Source organism: Amborella trichopoda, chromosome 7 (genome assembly GCF_054954075.1).
Source record: "Amborella trichopoda isolate Santa Cruz 75 chromosome 7, AtrichopodaSantaCruz75HAP2 v2.0, whole genome shotgun sequence".
NCBI classification, from domain to species: Eukaryota; Viridiplantae; Streptophyta; class Magnoliopsida; order Amborellales; family Amborellaceae; genus Amborella; species Amborella trichopoda.
In genome coordinates this window covers 8026539-8047278 of record NC_142342.1, presented here as the reverse complement: position 1 = coordinate 8047278, position 20740 = coordinate 8026539, and the positions used below count along the sequence as shown (strand labels likewise).

The window sequence follows — 20740 nt, the reverse complement described above, 5'->3', positions numbered from 1 at the left end:
CTTTTTCATAAAGATATTCTTCTTTTATTATTATTTTTTTTCTTTTTTTGTGGTAAATGGAAATGGGCAAAAATAAGCACTTACGTAAAGAGAAAACGAGGGCTTTGTATAAGGTTTGCGCCTTAAAGGATCAACTGGAGGGTTTAGATTTCTTTCGGTGAGTTTTTGAGGTGCGACTTTTATAGTATAAAGTAAGGTCATCAAGGAAAAAGAGGAAAATTTAAAAAAAAAAACTAGACACCTAATACAAACTCTTTTCAAGAAAAAAAGAAAAAGGAAAAGGAAAAGAGTATGTAAACCTTGCCCGTCGCTCATTCCTTTCTGTTAAAGGTTATGCCCGAGGGATGCCGCTCGGTCTTCTAGAGTTATGTGATGAGTTTCTTTAAAAATAAAAGAAACATATAGAATTATACTATTTTATTTTTAATACAAGGATGTCAAAATCATTATTGACCACTAGATTTGAAAATGGGTGGCTGAGGATGTGTTTAAAAATAAAAGGAAACTTATAGAATCGTATTATTTTACTTTTAAAACAAAGAGGTCACAATCATTATTGACCATTACATTTGAAAATAAGTGGTTGAGGATGTGTCATTGTGTGGGTTTATTTTTAAAACAAGGAGGTCACAATCATTATTGGCTATTAGATTTTGAAAATAGGTGGTTGAGGATATGTCATTGTGTGGGCACAAAGTCTAAAATACAATTTCTTTAATGTTGTGATACACATCAAATCGATGGATTTGAAAATCTATTTTTATCCTTATTGAATTTAAAATAATAAAATAGTACATATCAATTAGATTTATAATTACTTGAAAATCTTAAAAATAGACAGTCGATATAACTTGTTACTAGATGTATTATTTTTAGGTTCTGAAATTCTTTTTTTCTTCATGTCTATACATCTCTAGGTCAAGATGATTAATTGGGCCATCCTCTTACTCAGACCCAAATAATTGGCATAAGACTCTAATGATGATCATGATACATAGTTTGTTTATAAAATGCATCAACGGTTAATGTTGGAATAATTTATGATGGATGCATTTACTAAAATGTCATTACTTTTTGGTAAAAAAATTATTTTCTTATAATGAAATCATTGCTCATAATTTTCAAGTTAACAAAGTACTGAATGCTTGAAAGTGCGTTTTAATTTGATTATTTAGAGGCTCGCCCTTATATGAACTTTTTTCTTCTAATATCAACCTTTTAATCTCCCAGGTTTATGAATTATAGATCATCATATACTTACAAACGCATAAAATAAGATCATCTACCTTTGGTACAAAAAGACCACAATGACCCTTAGCCGTTGTATCTGAAATTCAATTGAACTTTTTGTATCAAATGTGAATGGTCTTGTGGCATACAATCCCTATATAAAATGTTAATCATAGAAAATAGTATGAATTTTTTTTTACTCAAAAAAATAGTATGATTTTATACGTTGCAAAATGGAATGATTTTCCAGTACTACGAGATATTAACTTGCTTCAAGATTCATTTAGTATATAAATGATTTTAAGCTCTTCTGATTTTTGTAGCAATGATATTTTCATATTTAAAAGTACTAACTTTATGTAAATAGATTATTTTGGAAAATAACATTTAGATTATCTATTGGAACTAATTTTATGGGACTTTGTAAAATTGCTTACTAAACTTTTTTTTTTTTTTATTTCAACAGGGAGTGGAGAAACAAATGAACAACACTCAACTAGGTATTCGGCTAGGTAGCGATGAGCAAATCTCAATTTTTAGTTAAAAATTGTAATTCCTATTTTATCGACAATATAGTGTATTTTATAGAAATTGAGATAAGTTTGGTTGTAAAGTAAATAAATTACATCGTCGATAAAATAGGAATTGGAATTTTTTTGTTAGTTAAGAAATTAGATAAGTTTGTTTGTGATAGAAATATAGCTCAAAAGAACATTAGTCAAACTTTTAGATTTATTGGTTTGCATATTTACAGTTACATAATATATAGAAAGTTTGGCTTATTTCAGATTTATTGGTTTGAATATTTAGATTTATTGATTTGCAGATTTATAATTACATAATAGCTAGAAATTTTTGTTTATTTCAGATTTATTGGTTTGCAGATTAATGGTTACATAATAGATAGAAATTTTGGCTTATTTCATTAAAAAATGCAATTTAGTTCCGAGATAAAATCACTTATAATAGTAATTTTGGCTTATTTCATAAAAAAATGCAATTTAGTTCCGAGATAAAATCACTTGCCAGGTGAAATATGAAATCATAAAGTTTTTTTGTAATAGGAAACAGCTGAGAAAGTATTTTTATTTCGTTTAAAAAATTTTCTAATGAAAAGTTTTGATGATATGTAACATAATAGATAGAGAGTTTTGCTTATTTCAAAAAAAAAAATGCAATGTAAGGTAAAATTACTGATAATATAAAATCACAAGTTTTTTGTAATGGGAAATAGCTGAGAAATTTTTAATTTCTCATATCAATTATTTTTTTTCATTTAAAATTTTTCTGATGAGATAAAATGAAAAGTTTTGCTGATATGTAACATAATAGATACAAAGTTTTGCTAATTTCAGAAAAATTCAAGGTAAAAATCCTGGTAGAGCTTACCTTTTTTATAAAAACTTGTCATTTTTTTTTTTACCATAGAAGCTTTATAAAAAATAGCGACACGTATTTTGGTGTTAAAAAACACTTCGCACTAAATATACAGATTATATGTTTTTCTTCATTTTTTTTTTTTTTTAAATGCACTAGACTTCTGTGAGTTACTCGGACTCGCTTGAGTAAATCGCCTTGGCCAGGGCCGAGTACCTTGGTGGAGTCAGTTTTTTAAACACTCATATAAAATAACAAGTTTTTTTATGATTGGAAATAGCTGGGAAATTTTCAATTTCTCATATCAATTATTGTTATTTCGTTTAAATTTTTTTCAATGAAATAAAATGAAAGGTTTTGCTGATATGTAAAATTTCTCGCTTTGGTTGAGTTGAGAAAGCTAGAAATCAGGACCAAACTTTGCAAATTTATCTGGTAAAACTTTTAGAATTAGCAGTTTATAGATTTTAACTTTTGGCTTATTTAAAAAAAATGCAATTTGGTTGTAATATGAAATCACACGTTTTAGATTTCCATTCAAATTGATAAATATTCATTGATTCATGGAAAAGAAACAAAAATTAGAGAGAGATTAGATTAGTTTCTTCACATTCTTTTAAAAGAAAATTGATCTCTCTCCACTTTCATTTAGTGGAAGCTCGTGAATATTGAGTTCTCCGACTAGGTTTTATTTTTATTTTTTTATTTTTTTATTTTTTTGACCTTTTTCATCAGTTTGATACACCTTCCCTAAATAGAAATTCTTAGCTCGATTCAAGTTAAGACAAGAATTTTCAAGTTATTCTTCAATAAATCTTAATAAAATTAAGTTCTAGTAAATCTTCCCATCCAAATATGAATTTCCAAAAAACAGCTCAATAACTTTATCTCACAAAATATATACCTAACAAGGGAAATGAAAATAGAAAATAAGTAACAAAATTAAAAATTTGGTAGTACGTAAGAATCAGAGAGATATCTAAATAAATACTTGAAGGTAAATTTAAGAGAAATTATCACAAATATACTTTAATTTAAGCTTAATTGAAAAAAAACCCCAAACTTTTTTTATCTTGTCAGTACCTTTTTTTCTCATTTTTTTTTTTACAAAAATATCCTTCACGGTGGTCGTATCACCATAATACTTAAAGAATTTCATACGGTACTAAAGTACGGTAATACTGAGGGCATTTTATACGGTACTTAAAGTACTGTAAACTTAACTAACCCTTATACGGCATTTTAAGTACCCTAAATACTAACCCAAGTTATACGACACTTAAAATGCGGTAAACCATTTTCTCATTATGTTTATCCTTTTCATCTCTAATTTTTTTTATTTATCTATTCTTTCTCTATTTAATTCTTTTTAATAATTATCTTTTCTTTATCTTATTTCTCTCTACAATCTCATCATTATTTCCTTAGATAGAGTAATTAAACGCTGATTTCGGCTATGCAAAATAGAGAACATGATCTATCCAAGGAAATGATGATGAGATTGTAGAGAGAGAAAGAATTGATAAAAAAATTAGGGAGAGAAAAAGAGATAAATATTAAAAAGAATTAGAGAGAGAAAATGAGATAAATATTAAAAAGAATTAGAGAGAAAAAAATAGATAAGTATTAAAAAGAATTAGAGAGAAAAATTAGAGATGAAAGAAATAAATATAAACATGATGAGGACATAATTTACAACATTTTAAGTGCAGTATAAGATGGGTTAATTTTTATGGTACTGCCGTTTAATGGGTTTTAGTTTTTTTGGTACTTGAAGTATCGCAATTGACTTCAGAGTGTTATGGTACTTAAAGTAGCATAATATTATTTGAAGTTACTATAGTATTTTAAATACCATATAAAATGAAATGTATTATGGTAGTAAGACTACCGTAAATGTCATTTTGGTTCAAAAAAGCAAAAAATGAGGAAAAAGGGTGTAGATGAGATAAACAAAAGTTTGGGTTTTTTTTTCAATTAATCTTAAATTAAAGTATATTTGCGATAATTTCCCTAAATTTAACTATTATTTCTTGAGATAAGATATATATGTGTAAGATTTGTACAAGGTGCCCACCTCATATTTTTTATTTTATTTTTATGTTAATTTTGCAAATTTTTTAGTCTAATTTTATTCCATATCGATGTTGCAAACATGAGACTACATTTTATTCTCTTTTTATTTTATTTTTGTGATTCATAGTGGAGTTTGATACTCTAGATATCTGAACAATGGGCAGCCCCCTATCGAAATTTTTGTAGCATATGCACCGATTTGATATTGTCAGCATTCAAGAGTATTTAATATTAACAAACATACAAATATCATCTAGCCCTTATTTCTTTTTTGGGAAATTATTATCAATATACCTTAATTTTAATGAAATTGAAAAAAAAACCCTAAATATCCCAAAACCTCACGCACACCTTTTTTCCCAATTTTGGCAATTTTTTGGACAAAAATGCCATTTACGGTAATCTTGCTATAGTAAAGGCATTGATATAATTACGATACTTCGAATACCATAATACCTTGAAAATATAAGTATCATAATACCGTAATACTTTAATAGGTATCGTTTTATGTGGTAGTTTAATAACTTAAATGTAAGTACTATAATACCGTAATACTTTAATATATATCATTTTATGCGGTATTTTAATAACTTCAATTAGCATTAAAGTACCGTAAAAACTAAATCCCATTTTACTGTTGTAAAAACTAACCCGTGAAATGCCGTAAAATTTTTTCTCTTTATTATATTTATCTCTGTCATCTCTATTGTTTTTTATGTTTATCTCTTATTTCTCTCTCTTATTCTATTTAATATTTATCTCTTCTTTCTTTGTAATTTTTTTTTATCTCTTTTTTTTCTCTCTAAATCTTATCTTTCCCTGGGATATTTGGTCGTGTCCAAATTGGCTCGTAGAGTAAGATTGTAGAGAGAGAAAGAAGTGATAAAAAAGAATGAGAGAGAAAGAATAGATAAATATGAAAAAGAATTAGAAAGAGATAGAATTGATAAGAATTAGAGATGAAATAGATAAAGTATAAACACAATGAGAAAAGCCTTTACGGCATTTTAAATAGCATAAACCATTTTTATATTTATCTATTCCATCCCTAATTTTTTTTATGTTGATCTATTATTTCTATCTCTATTCTCTAATTTCTTTTAGGTCGATCTATTCTTTCTATCTCTATGTTATAGAGCATTTAAAAGGCTGTAAACCCTTTTTTTATAGTGATAAAAAAATAGATAAACCTAAAAGAAATTAGAGGTGAAATAGATAAATAGAAAAGTGTAGCGATAAAAAGAATAGATCAACATAAAAGAAATTAGAGATGAAATAGATAAATAGAAAAAATGTTTACTTCATTTAAAATGCCGTCCTTTTCTCATTCTGTTTATATTATCTATTTCATCTCTAATTCTTTTTATGTTTATCAATTCTTTTTCTTTTTAATTCTTTTTCATATTTATCTTTTCTTTCTCTCATATTATTTCTTGTCTCTTATTTCTTTCTACAATCTTTGAACACGACCAAGTATCCTGTTAGGAGAGAAAAGATTTAGAGAGAAAGAAGATATAAAGAAAAATTAGGGAGAAATAAGAAATAAATATTAAAAAAATGAGAGAGAAATAAGAGATAAACATAAAAAAATAGAGATGAAAAAGATAAATATAACAAAGAGAAAAAAGTTGCCTTATAACGTGGGTTAGTTTTTAGGGTAGTAAAATGAGTTTTGGTTTTTATTGTACTTAAAAGTATCGTAATTGGCTTCCATAATTGGCTTTCATAGTTGGCTTCCATAGTTTTACTGTACTTAAAGTGCTATAATGCTAATTGAAGTTATTGGTATTACGGTACTATAAGTAGCGTAATATATTTTCAAGGTATTTCTTCAAAGTTTCGTAATTCTATCAATGCCTTTACAATACAAAGACTACGGTAAAAGGTATTTTCGTCAAAAAATCGCAAAAATTGAAAAAAAAAAAAAGGCGTGGGTGTCATTTTGAAAAATTTGAGGTTTTTTTCCAATTTGGTTAAAATTAAGATATATTAGTGATAATTTCTACGATGAGGGTTATATAGTGCCATGTTGTTGATCCCTCCTTAATGGATTGAATTATGTGTCCAATGACAAAGATAACGGACTAGCTAATTTTTTTTAACATATTTTAAACATGGTTCAGTGTTGGAAACACTATACCTGTCTATACAAAATGAAAAATGCAAAGTATAGGCAGTCTGATGATTCCAATACTCGACGGCTCAAAATTCGATCGGTCTGATATCTAAGTTATTGAACCTCCCAAAAAATCAGAATAATAATAAAATAAAAATTACAATACGTTGTTAGTAACATCGGACTGATGGCAAAGCTAAAAAAAAAGTGAGAAAAAGATGGACCTTGGTATAAAATAAGCGGAAAAGTTTTCCTTTTCATGCATGGATTTTCCTTTTTTTTCTATTTTTTTATTTGATAATATAACTCCCAATCTCTATCACCGTCCATTATGTGTTGATGAGCTATGATGTCATCTGTTTGGAGAATGCAACATTTCTACTGTTATTACTAATTGTATAGGATTTTGGATAAAAACAAAAAGCTTTGTTAAACTTTGATCCTCGAGCCCGGGTTAATAGCCATCCTTAGACACCTGTAGTGGATGTGATGATGTGTTTTTTAATTTCATTTAGCATTTGCGTCATTTTTAGAATAATGGAGTATTTGTGAGCCTCATCTGATTTTAAAACCTTATAATGGCATATTGGCATTAATGGAAGGGAAATACATTTTTATTAAACGTTGACTTGTTCTCTTATAAAGTTTCATTTCACTTAACTACGTATTATTGGATAAATACGCTCTTATAAAGTTTGATTTCACTTAACTACGAATTATTGGATAAATACGGATAAATACAGTTGTCTCACAGTTGACCTATTATTATGGGATAAACACAACGTAAATACACTCTTAATATCCTTAGTGAAGCTTGTGTTTTTGCTGCTACCTGACCTTCTTCTGACCCTTCTAACCCTTCTTCTACTGCTGATGATGGACCTTGCTACCCGACCTTCTTCTAACCCTTCTTCTACAGGCGATTACTTGACAGAGTCCTATATTTGAACCTTGCTACCTGACCTTCTTCTGACCCTTCTTCTACCTGACCTTCTTCTGACCCAGGCGATTAGTTGACAGAGTTCTATATTTGACATGCCTACCTGACCTTCTTCTGACCCTCTTCTACAGGCGATTAGTTGACAGAGTTCTTCTATATTTGACATGCGGTTAGTCAGCAGAGACTTCTCTATTTGAGATTCTATAGGCGATTAGTTGACAGAGTTCTATATTTGACATGCGGTTTGTTGGCAGACTTCTCTATTTGCATATACTTCTCTATTGAGATTCTGTAGGCGATTAGTTGACAGAGTTCTATATTTGATAACTTCTCTATTTGCAGAGACTTCTCTATTTGAGATTCTATAGGCGATTAGTTGACAGAGTTCTATATTTGACATGCGGTTAGTTGGCAGACTTCTTATTTTCCGTACCAAATATATCTTAGGCTATATTTTAGATTTTCCAGACGCTGTAACACTCTCAATTAATGAGAAACCCGTTACCATCCTGTGTTCGCTACCTCAAATCATCTTTGGGAAACTACTTTTACTCTCCAGTACTAACACACTTCACCTGCACCTTACTGACGACTTTTACTCTCTAGTACCAGCACACTTCACCTTACGCCTACTACCTCGGATTCTGATTGGGCTTGTTGTTCATTAACCCGGCGATCTGTTACATGTTACTTCACAATGTTGGTTTTCTCCTTTATTAAGAATAAAGGAAGCACCCTACCGTTTCTCGATCGTTTCTCGATTCGATCATAAGCATAAGTGGAAGTCGAATATGACGCTCTTGAAAGACCTGGATATTCCTCATCCCGATTATACTGTGACAATCAAGCTGCACTCCACATTACCATGAACACACCAAGTACATCGGTTATCATCTTGGAATTCAATCAGTCATTTCATATATTTCTAACATCATATATTTCTTCTTCTCATGATCAGAAAACCAATATTTTCACCAAACTACTTGGTCGAGACCAATTCTATCATTTATCATCCAATTTGGGTTATCATCCAAATTGGGTATTGCGATCTCCATACTCCAACTTGAAGGAGAGTATTCTGGGATAAATACAGCCGTACTTGAAGGAGAGTATTATGAGATAAATATAGCCGTTTCACGGTTGATCTATTGTTTATCCCAACGGCTGATCTATTACCGTTTCACGTTGACTTATTATTATTATTATGGAATAAACACAGGTGTTGACTTATTATTATTATTATGGAATAAACACAGGCGTTTCACTGTCTACTTATTCATTATTTAGTACTCTCCTCCCTGATTTAAGGGATTTACTTTGCAAACTATATATATTATTCTTCCATTGAATGAAAAAATACACAATGGACCATAGATTTTTCCAGTACGTTCGCAAAAATTTCTCAAAATGACAAATAATGAAGGTCTATTCCTCAAAATGACGAATAGTGAAGGTCTTGGTTTGAGAACCCAAAACAAGCATGGCACCTTCGAATACTCTTGCTTGTTCCGCGTTATGATTCCAACAAATGTTTTTTACACTAAAAATCTCTTGTCCAAGGTTCCTAATATGACACATTCATGGTATCTATGTCATTTCGTCTAGGACAAGGCAGCATGAGCCAAATGATTAATGCGCCCCCTTGGTTTCAGTTTTAGGAATCTAGAATATATTTTTTTCATTGCATATGCTTGTCCCAAGTTGCTAGCTCTAAAGAGTAATTTCATGCAAGGAGCAATCCGTTATCGTGCTCAAACTAAGGGGTTCGAGAAATTGATGCTTATACCCCTAAATAATTTAGGGTTTAGGAAAGGGAACCTCGATTGAATTAGAAATTGGGCTTGGCCATGATTGATGCTCAGATTAAACATGGCCACAGTCGACAACCACAAAAGAGTATTATATTTTATATTTATATGTTATTTTAAAATTATGTTTATATGAAATTTAGTTTATAAATGTATTTTTGCATCATAAACCAAATCTTTTTCCAATTATTTGGAGTAGGCTACATGAATTTTGATCCTCCATTATGCTTTGTCCATGACCATACCTTCAGTGAGCCATAAGTTTCCATAGCTTTTTTAATTACGTCCAACAATGTCTTTTTGGGTTTATCTTTTGTTTTTTTTGAACCTTCCACTTGAACTAACTCGCACCTCCTGACAAGTGTGTGTTGGACTGGGTCTGCCCATGGCTAGCCCACCTAAGTCCAATTTATGTCATCTTATCACCTATTAGTACGACACCTAAAACTAATAAAAATATGTTGAACAAAAAAAATTGATCAAAATTCCTTTTAAATGTTTAGGGGTATTTTAGTCAACTATTTTGTTCAAAGCATTTTTTATTTTTATTTTATATGCCATATAAAAATCTATTTACACCATAAAGTTAGATAAATATGGTGCAGTTTCCTTGCATAATGTTCCACCCTCTATTCTCACCATAAACGTATCAAAAAATAATAAAAAAATAATAATATCTATGAATATGGAGAAAAATAATTAAGAAAATAATTGCCAAAACATTCCACTCTTATTTTAGAGCTTCAAAACATGTTACTATTATTGAATATGCAAATTTTTTTCACTGATAATGTGCATATGCACATGAAATTACATAATCCCCCAGAAAGGCACCCTCTTTGGCCTTCTCTTGGTACTAAGCTCTCCCATGCAGTCCCTGACTTCCCTTTAAGAATGATATGCTTCTTAGTATTATCTAGCTTAAAAGTATAATTGCTCATTGTCTAATGAAGCATTGATTACTCATTTTAAGGTCTAAAGGCCAAAACATGAAAGATCATTTTGAACCTCCAAGCCCAAGTGTAAGGAAGCCGCACATTGTGGTGAAAAGCAGCCATTTTCTTTCTTTCCAGTGGTCCATTAAATCAGTTTGGTTCTACATAATATATGCATATAACCACCATCTCTCTTACATGTCTCACTCTGTGGCATCATGGCTGTCCAAGATGAGTTTTTTTGGTGCATTGTTAGAAAAATCGGGCGATCTAATCGCTAATCACCCAGTTAGATCGGAACCGGCTAGTGGCTGGTTTCGGTTTTGGGCGATTTTGGTGATCGACTGGTATTTAAAAAAAAAATTCAAAAAAATGTATATAAATTCTAAAAAATAGAGAATTTGGTTTGTAATGTATTTTTTAATATTCTTTATATCATGGTAAAGTTTAAAATTGTTTTTGTCATTAATCCTCATTTTAATTCAAAAATCAATTCGTTAAAATTTATTTTTTCACTAAGTTTCAACTTTATTTGAATGTGTTTTGTTTTAATCATTTTTTATATGCTTTTCATATTTTAGTAGATTATTTTTTTGTATCTTTTTTATTTTTTCAACACTTTTTTGACCGCTCGAGACTTGTCTGGTTAGAATGGTTGAATCGGCCGGTTTACCGGTTAGGCTGGTTAAACCGCTTTCGAGCCTATGTCTGATTAACGTTCCAGTTCGATTTCGTGAACATTGGGTTAGTGTGAAGAAAGATGAATTTCACAGCCATTTTGGATCAAATGTCATTGTCCCATAGGGAACTTTTGTTTTTGTTTTTTATTTTTACCCTTGTGCTAGCATCTCATAGCATACATTTGGGGCTATTAATCATTAAAACTCAAGCTTAGCGTAAGGAATCATACATCACTTTGGTGTGATTGTTTTATTTTAACTTCGACTGGCCTCACATGTGGTATTTTTAAGTAGAGTTGATCCCTCAATGTATGCATACACACATATGGTTGGCTTATTGTGTAATGGCCATGACAAGAGGCATCTAAATATGCAGATGCACTTTTTAGAGTTCTTGGACCATAAGTTGTTGGCACGTGTGCGACCATCGTCGAGTCTCTTAAGTGTAGAGAGATTTTTAAAGAAAAATATATTTATACAAATTTAGTTTGTCGACCACAACTCCAAGGTTTTATGAAAGGCCACCTTCTCAGAGATTTCAAGAGCATCCAAATATTAGTAAACTCTCTGTAAAACATAGTTACTTGAGTCATGAAAACATCATTAAAGGTTGCTTGAAAAGTTCTAGCACGGCCTAGTTCTACGTGATACACAGTCCTGCGACATGCCTAGTTCTCTGTGATACATAGTCCCGCGACATTTCTTAATAGTTTTTCGAGTTTTATTCCTACCCAATCTCTTGCCACTGCATTGCTAAAAATGTGCGGAATACACATTATTTACGATTATATTATTCGGAGCAAAATACATCATGATCACCATCATAGTTTTTTTTCAATTAATTAAGGTCGGCTACAAGAATTTTGGTTCTGTCATTCTGATCTATTAAAAGTTATATCCTCAGTGAGGCCATAAATCCCCATATTTTGAAGCAAAATACATAATGTACCAATTTTATTATTATTTATAATGTTAGCAAAATATATAGTGTACTAAGTGTTAAATTCTGCATGGATTGAGACTCGAGCAATTATCTGAACCGTTGGTACCTATATCCAATATCATTGATTGTACATATACATATGGTTAATGTTTGTTCATGTGAATATGCTGCCGACCTAGTTACAAACACAAACACACCATGTGTTAGCCACTTTCCCAAATCTTACATGAGGTGCTTCTTCACATTAATATGACTTCATTGCAAGAATAGAGCTCACCCTAGGCTTATAAAAGAAGTCATTGGATGTCCCACCCTGTCTTATAGCTTTTTGAGTTGTCAATCCACCACATGGGTTTTATATAGATTACACCAAAGTAAGTAATTTTGGAGTGCCACTGGCCTCAATGATGGAGCTTCATTATATTTGCCCCACTTTTGACTTCATCCTTTGGCCTGAATGTTTTTTCTAAGCATTCATTTCATCCAACGCTGCTTTTCTCTTCAACTTATCTTTAGGCATGTGACTGGTTGGTTTGATTCACACTATCTTCCCAAAAATTCCATTGTGCCCTCTTTTCAGTATTTCATGTTAGGGTTTGTCCCCTAAAGGTTATAAGGTCCTCTCTGGCTTAATATTTATATAGAAAGGGAACTCAATAATTCCACAAATTCAGTGCATATCTCCCCTCTGCCATTGGTTGGCATGAATGATGAAAGGGTGACGATTGTATAAGGTGTCAACTTTATACTATTGAAGTAAGGTACACCTCAAGGCCGTACTGAAAATGCAGTTTCAACACTGTAAACTCTTGTCGTGATATGGAAATTTATTGCTGCCCCCAATTATGAAATTTATAGTTCGATATAGTGTGTTAGAAGATGAAATTTTTTAAGACTAAAAATCTTTTTTTTTTTTCATATTTATGAATCTCAAGATTGAGATGATCGATTTGAGGGTTTTACAGCACACAAAAATTTCTCTATTGGAATTTTTTTGGTGTACCTTACTTGTATAGTATAAAGTTGACACCTTATATAAACTTTTTTATAAAAACCTCATTTATTTAACCTGAGGAGTTGCTACATTTAACAAATCTCTCTCTCTATGACCAGCCAAGACAAGGAGTGTTACAACATACAAAGCACCATCAACAATGTTTGTTGGCTGGCCCAAAATGGCCACATGTGATCTTGGTTTCAATTGGCCCTCATTCTTTTTTCTGTGCTTTAAAATATTTAGATAAGCATATACTATTTAGTGGCACGTGCAATGCCTAGAAACATAAGACCAGGTGATTCCTTCATGCTTTTGTCACTTTTTGTTGTACAAAAGCAAACATAAAGCAATATTTTAGAATTGAGAGGTGTTTGTCTATTACCAATATAATATGAGTGAGGTTTCTATAAGGTGGCAACCTTAAACAATCGAATTAAGGTGCACCCCCAAATTATATTATAACATGTACTTTTGTCGTAAAAGATTCTTAGGATTATCTAAAAATTTATTTTCATATTCAATTATAAACTTTTAAACTCAAAAAATAGTTAAAATCAAGTAGATCTATAAACATATGAAATTCTTTAAAATTGACAATCTAGATAATGTATTGCAAGATGCTTGCATTATTTTTGGGACTTAAAACTTTTTTTATATATATTTATACATCTCGATGTCGAGATGATCAATTAGAGGGTCTCTCAACATTAAAAGAACTTTTTTCGATGGATTTTTGAGGTGCATCTGTAATCCTATATTTTAAGGTTACAACCTTATATAAACTTTTCCCATATAATATATACCCACCACTCATCCAACTAATTATCTATTAATAAGGCAAGCTATAGGATCTATGCTTAGATTTGCCTTTAGGAATCCTAGGACGCCTTATTCCCATAGTGGGGCCATCATGTCTAACTTATTGTTTGAAGCACGTGTACTATGATCCTTCAGGAGCATAGTTTACTTATTCTATTCCTTTTGTTAGAGGACCTAACGTGGGAGGTTTTTTTTATTTTTTCATCCAAAATTTTTGGGACCATATAAGAATTACTGGTCGACTATTCTCAAAGAAATTTTTTAGCATTTTGAGATCTCACCATTCTCTGTTTCAATTTTTAAGACATTATATGTTTTCAAGTGTGAAGATGGTACAATTGGGAAATGTTTTTATTGAGGTTAATCTATGGGTTGAAGAGGTTACAACCCCTAAATTTGAAGTCCTAAAATTGATTCTTAGTAGGGCTTTATCCGAGGAAGTAAATGAACATTCTACTCCAGGAGGTGTAGAATATCGTTTGGCATGATAGATATCTTATCTTATTTTGCGTTGAAAATATTTTGGTCCCAACATTTTGATAGTACTTTATTAAATTTCAAAACCTAGGTCCAATCTGAGAATACAAGATAACATGACACATGTTTTGTTCCACCAGAGGTTTTAAGGAAAGAACTTATATAAGGTTTCAACCTTATACTGCTGAAGTAAGGTGCATCTCAAAAATCCTACGGCGTAGAGTGTTCTAGCTTAGGAGAACCCTCCAACTCATCATCTCGACCTTGAGATAAATGGACATGAAGAAAAAAAAGAATTTCAAGTCCAAAAAATAGTACTTCCTGGACTGTCTACTTTCAAGATTTTCAAGTGTTTCTTGATCTGTATCATTTTTCAAATTTTAAATTTTATAACTGAGGATAAAACGGGATTTTGATCCCACAATACGACTTTTGACACCGAAACGACATCTCTAAGTAAAATTTATAGGCGCGCAGTACTGGTACAGTATAAAGAGGCAACTTTATACAAACCTCACCCTATTTTTAATATCTGCACGACCATTGATGCTTTAATAATGTTTACTTAAACAAAATGTTCAACATTCCTTTTTATTAGTTAACTTTCCAGCCTAAAGACTTAAGAAAAAGAGCTATTATTGACAAGACATTAAAATTTGAATATTTCACCAGATCCGCTGATGCAATTGGCCACCGGTTGTGACGCCCAGATCGACAATCTCCATTGGTGGGAGTTCGGAAAAAAAATGGAAAAATAAAAATAGGTGGGAATCGACTTATTTCAACGTCTACAAACCAATGTTATTATGATAGGACTGGTTACTAAACAGTTGAGGGATTTGGGCAAGTAAACGTGGTTGAACGGCAGGCTCGAATCGATTGGATATGATTTTCGAAATTCAAAAAAAAAATATGAATAATAGTTTTAGAAAAGAAAATTTGAGGATTCTTGATCTGGATTGGAAATTGTTTGGGATCGAAGCTTTTTTATAATGGTATCGGTCCCAACCCTATTCCCATTAAAATTCCCTTTTCATTTTTATTTTATATTTTTTAAAGCTTTTTTAGTTTTGGGCCTCCTTTAATCCCCATCCTATAAACCCTATTTTAATTTTATATTTAATATTTATCTGGATCAACAATTTGGACGATCACCAATCCAGTGAACCAACACAGATCTCCAGGGTGAACAATCCACTGTACTTGTTCGAGTTTCAGAATACTAATTTGATTGGTTTGACCGGTCAAAATCAGTCAATCCAATTGGCTAAAACCAATCGAAGTTTTGATTGATGTTCTACCAAACCCAATTAAAGCAAAGGCACTAATCATCGATCCAACCAATGGTGTTGTTCGGTCCCGATAAATATACCATATACCTTGATACCCCACCCAACCATCCAGAGTTACACTTGGAGATAACGGTTTCACCCGCCCCATTTGACCCGGAGATTCAAAACCGTTGATTCGATAATGATGTTAGCGTGAAATATTTCGCTCAGGCTTATGCATGCTCTAGGATTCTTGTGGTTTGTTGGACAGGAGGGACGTAGGGTATATCTAACGGGTGTGATTTGCATAAGATTGGAACTTTAAACCATCAAGTCAAGGGCACCTCCAAATTTTGTCATGAGATGCAATCTTAATATTGAAAATTCTCAAGATGGCTCGATAATCTGTATTCATCTCTAATTATAAAATTTTAAATTCTAAAAATAGATCAAATAAAGTAGATCCATAAATGGATGAAATATTGAAAATAGATAGTCTAGAAAATGTATTGCAAGATGTATTATTTTTAAAATTTAAAATCTTTTTTTTTTTTTATATCCTCGATATCGAGATAATCAATTAGGTAGTTTTTCAACATCAAAATAGCCCTTTTTTTTTTTTTTTTTTTTTTTTTTTTTTTTTTTTTTTTTTTTTTTATGGATTTTTGAGGTGCTCCTTATAAATTGTCAATCTTATATAAACTTTCTTCATATCTAAATTTGGTGGCTCAACTTTTAATGATTTGAGTTTGCGAGACCGGCTGGTCTAACCGGCGACTCGTTAGGGAACATAAGAAACTCTTAGTGGCCACTTGCCCCCAAATACTTTGAGGGTTTCCTTGAAGTTTGAAATTTGGGCTTTAATGTCCCCCCATATCCTTCTTCATTTTCTATTATTAGGCTTTGTGAGGGGGACGGCTTTAGCTTTTGTTTCTTTTTATTTCTTTAGGAAGTATTCTAGGGCTTCTTTCTATAGGAAATATTTCTTTGCTTATTTCAATGTTCGAAAAGTCGTCTCGGGCTGATTGTTTGGCCGATGCCTAAGCCAAATACTCGCCCGAGTCCAAGTAACTTGGCCTGCGTAGGGCTGAGTATTGTAGCAGCTGAAAATTATTAAACAATTACAAAATAAAAAAAATCTCAAAAACTAGGAAAATATTTTGAAGCAAAAAAACATTTGTGGTTAAAAACGTGGTGAAAAAATAGATTTTAGAAAAATGAATCCGTGACTGGGGACATTTGTAAAATTTTCCAAAAAAGATGGAAAAAATGTAAAAATAAGTATTATGGACAAAATATTTTTCCAATCTTTATGAAAAAGATAGAAAACATAAATAAATATGTGAAAACTATATTTTTATAAGTTTTTTTAAGAATCCTTAGTTGGACTTCCAACTCGAACAGGGCTCAAGAAGGGCCCGAGCCTGAGTAACTCGGCCGAGTCGAAACTACTCAGACGACTTTGGAACATAGTTTATCTTGAGGCTTCTTTTAATTGGTGTAGGGGCTTTTGAGTTATTACATTGGGTTCCTTTTTTTTGGAACAGGTTATTTATTACATTGGATTCGTTTCTAGGATTCAAAGGTTTAGGTCTTTCTAAGCCTTGCCTGCCTTATGTCGCTTCTATGATAGGGGTGGCAACCGATTAGGTTGGGTCTGGTCCGGGTTGACCCTCCACTTAGACCCAGACCTGAACTGGACCTAGGTTGGGTCCAGGCAATTTGGATCCGAACACGACTTGGACCCAGGTCTAGGAATTTATAAAAAATAAAAATTTATTTTATATATTATTTAGTATATCATTTTATATTTACATAGTTTATGACGGGTAGGGGGTTGGGTCGATCCTGACCCAATCAACCTAAAAGGGTCCATGCCAGCCCGAATCCCAACCCGGGTTGGTCCAAGTCATTTGGACCTGGTTCAGGACCCGCCCGGTCGCAACCGATTGCTACCTCTAGTTCTATTTACTAGAAAAAAGAATACCTCATATGGCTTCTATCCTTCTAGCCTACTTGCATTACCCATCTCATTTTTCTAAAAATAATAAATGGTTTTAGTGGTTTCTAAGGAATCTACAACTGCCTCTTTAGCTTATCTCATGGCATTCTAAACTTCTTTTGAAGGTGTTGGACATTTCAAGGGTTTTTTTAGTGTTTTAAAAATGTGTATATTTAGGGGCTTTTACTTGGGAGTTTGGAATTGTGATAGTAATGCATACGAATGCAGTGGTTTGGAGTCGTGATAGTAATGCATGCAGTGGAATGCATGGAGCGATTTACTACTTTTTTACTATGTATTAAAGTAATTAAGAGCAGAGGAAGACCCATGACTCTCAGGTAATGGAACAATTAAGGTAGAGAGAGATGCATGATAGAACATTGTTAGAAAGTGTGACTCGGACCGAGTAATCGGTCCTAGCCCGAGCTGATTACTCGGGCAGAGTTCGAGTAACTCGGCCCTAGTCTTAGTAAATCAGCCCGAGTAGTGTTGAGTATTGCAGCAACAAAACAACAGTTAAAAAAAATAAAAAATTTCAAAAAAATAAGAAATGCATATTTAAAGTAAGATTAAGCATAACATATTAAAATGAGGTTAAACAAGTAATAAAAAAAATAGTTTTTAAAAAATAACTTGACTAGGGGTATTTTTGAAATAATTAAAAATATAAAAATAAGTATTTATGATGAAAACACTTTCATGTCAGAAAAAAATATCACAGAAAATATATAAAAAATCTCCTTTTTATTTTTCATAATTTTTATAACATCCAACAGCTATTGAAGACAGCCCGAGCCCGAGCCCGAGCCCGAGCCCGAGCCCGAGCCCGAGGCTGAATAAGCCACTCCGATTTGCGGACACTGGATGGGCAAGAAAGTGAAAAGACCACCAAGTGAGAAAGAGGCAGGGAGGGGAGTGAGAAGACCAACAGGGCAGATAAGACAAGATAAAAAGGCCCATAACTCAAGAAAAGAGCCCACCTTACAGAGATAGAGAGAGAGAGAGAGAGAAGAGATAACACATGGTGCATGCGTTGATAGATATAGAGAGAGAGAGAGAGAGAGAGAGAGGCCCATAACTCATGCCTGCATGCATGGGCACGCAGAGCTCCAAGTGGGCCTTCCCTGCTGCCCATAAACATTCAAGCTGATGCATTGTCTTGCCTGTCACCCCATCACTCAGTAACCCCCAAAACGTCTCTCTCTCTCTCTCTCTCTCTACTTTCTCTCTCTATCTTCTCTCTCTGCTTTTTCTCTCTCTTGAAAGTTGAAACCACACCATTAAATTGTCAGGAACCCACCCAGTCAAAACCCCAAAACTATACTTTTGACTCTTTGCATGCCAACTGTTTCATAAAATAACCCCACATTCGATGCTCCTTCCCTCCTCCAATCTATGTTTAACTCCCCTCTTCTCTCTGTTCATATTCATTCCTGTCTGCTTTTTCTAAAGCAAGAGCAACACCTTCTAAAAAATATGGGCTTTTCATCTGTTTCTCTCTCTACTTCCAGTATGTTGCCCCACCCATGAGAGAGAAAGGAAAAAAACCATAAAATCTCACACCCCAACTTCATAAAATGGCCGAGGACGAGAAACCTAATGGCCCCATTGAAGTTGCAGAGAGCTCGAGGTCCTCTAATGGCGAAAACAGGGTGTTCCCCTGCCTCTTTTGCACAAGAAAGTTTTTCAGTTCTCAAGCTCTAGGTGGCCATCAAAATGCTCACAAGAAGGAGAGAACGGCCGCTAGAAAAGCTCAGAGAGCGAACGATTACAGGCTTTGTGCGTTGGGTTCTTCTCAGCCGTTAGCCATGGCTCCGAACTTGGGTTTTTATGGACCTCCACTATACATAAGTGCTCACTCTGCTAGCCATGTTGGATCACAAAACGCGCAGTTTTGTGGTCATGGGTTCGGCTCTAATGGAGCCCCAAGGTTCAATCCGAGGTTCTCTGGTCCATGCAGGGTACCATTGTTTGGATCAGAGGAAGAGGAGAATGGGTTTGTGAATTTTCAGAGGGGTTTCAGGATGAGAGAGAGAGTGTTTTTCGATGAACCTGAGGGGTCTTTGCCGAAGGAAAACCACAGGCTGGAGAATGAGGCTTCCGGTTCCGATACGGATCAGAAGCTGGATCTCTCTCTGCATTTGTAGTCATGGAAAGGATCAAAACACCGGGTCTTGGAGTCTCACAAAGTAAACTTCTCTCTCTAAAGCTCTTCCTCTCTCTCTCTACACCCATGTGTAATAAAGGAAAGGAAAGTTCGTCCATGGTTTGCCTGTAAGATGGTTTTTGAGTGGATTTTCCCCTTTACTCTCCAGTCTTTTGTGGTTTCTTTGAGTTGTGGTTGTTTTAGTGATTTCAGTTTCAGATTTTAGGGTATGAAGAAACCATGTTCTGAATTTTGAATTGCAGTGAAAGACTGATATGAAAACAATTGCAGTGAAAAATGTGAACTCTACCTGCAAGAATGGAGTATATTTTGGAAAAGTATAGTCCATTGATTTGAAAACCGATAAAACTAACTAGAAAATTGATGTGTTCGTGGACTCACCCATCTTTATGAGATAGCTAATGATTTTGATTATAATACTTTTCCTTTAAATTTTTCGTGTTTTTTTGTTTGAGTGAATTTACGGACACAAAAAAATACTATGTGATGAGTCAATTTTGGGTTAAAGTTACAGGAAGGACAATCAACTTGAGGTTTTGTGTTTTTTCTAAAATTGCCCCTTGGTTCACCTCTTTCTCTTTCTTGTCTTTTCTTTTTTTTTCTCTCTTTTTTTTCATTATTATTATTAAATTTTTTTCTCTAAAATTGCTACTGGTGCTCGTCAAGGAGGTTGACATCCTCGCACCGCAATAACTCATTTATTTGCTAAGAAATAAGGCGGTACGAAGATGCCAACCTTAGACTGCCTTCTACATTGGGCCGGGGCCTCACATTAGGCACCGGCCTAGTAATGAAAAAACTAAAAGAAAAAATTAAAAAATGCAAGATGGCAAAAAATACAAAACGTAGGTTGTCCAATTTTCCTTTCACTCAAAATTGGCGCATTTCTTTTTCTTTTTTTT

At 32.8% G+C, this 20740-nt stretch overlaps 1 protein-coding gene and 1 long non-coding RNA gene across 2 annotated transcripts; both read left to right on the top strand.

Moving 5' to 3' along the window:
- Positions 1-1629: 1629 nt before the first annotated feature.
- Positions 1630-9008, top strand: LOC148781228 (uncharacterized). Its single transcript, XR_016060018.1, has 2 exons — positions 1630-1730; positions 7719-9008. It is a non-coding gene; the product is annotated as an uncharacterized LOC148781228 (long non-coding RNA).
- A 10240-nt stretch (positions 9009-19248) lies between these two features.
- On the top strand, positions 19249-19818 carry LOC18444164 (zinc finger protein 4). Its single transcript, XM_006854342.3, has one exon. It carries the CDS (start codon positions 19249-19251, stop codon positions 19816-19818), a length of 570 nt encoding a protein of 189 aa, XP_006854404.1.
- The last annotated feature ends 922 nt before the right edge of the window (positions 19819-20740 follow it).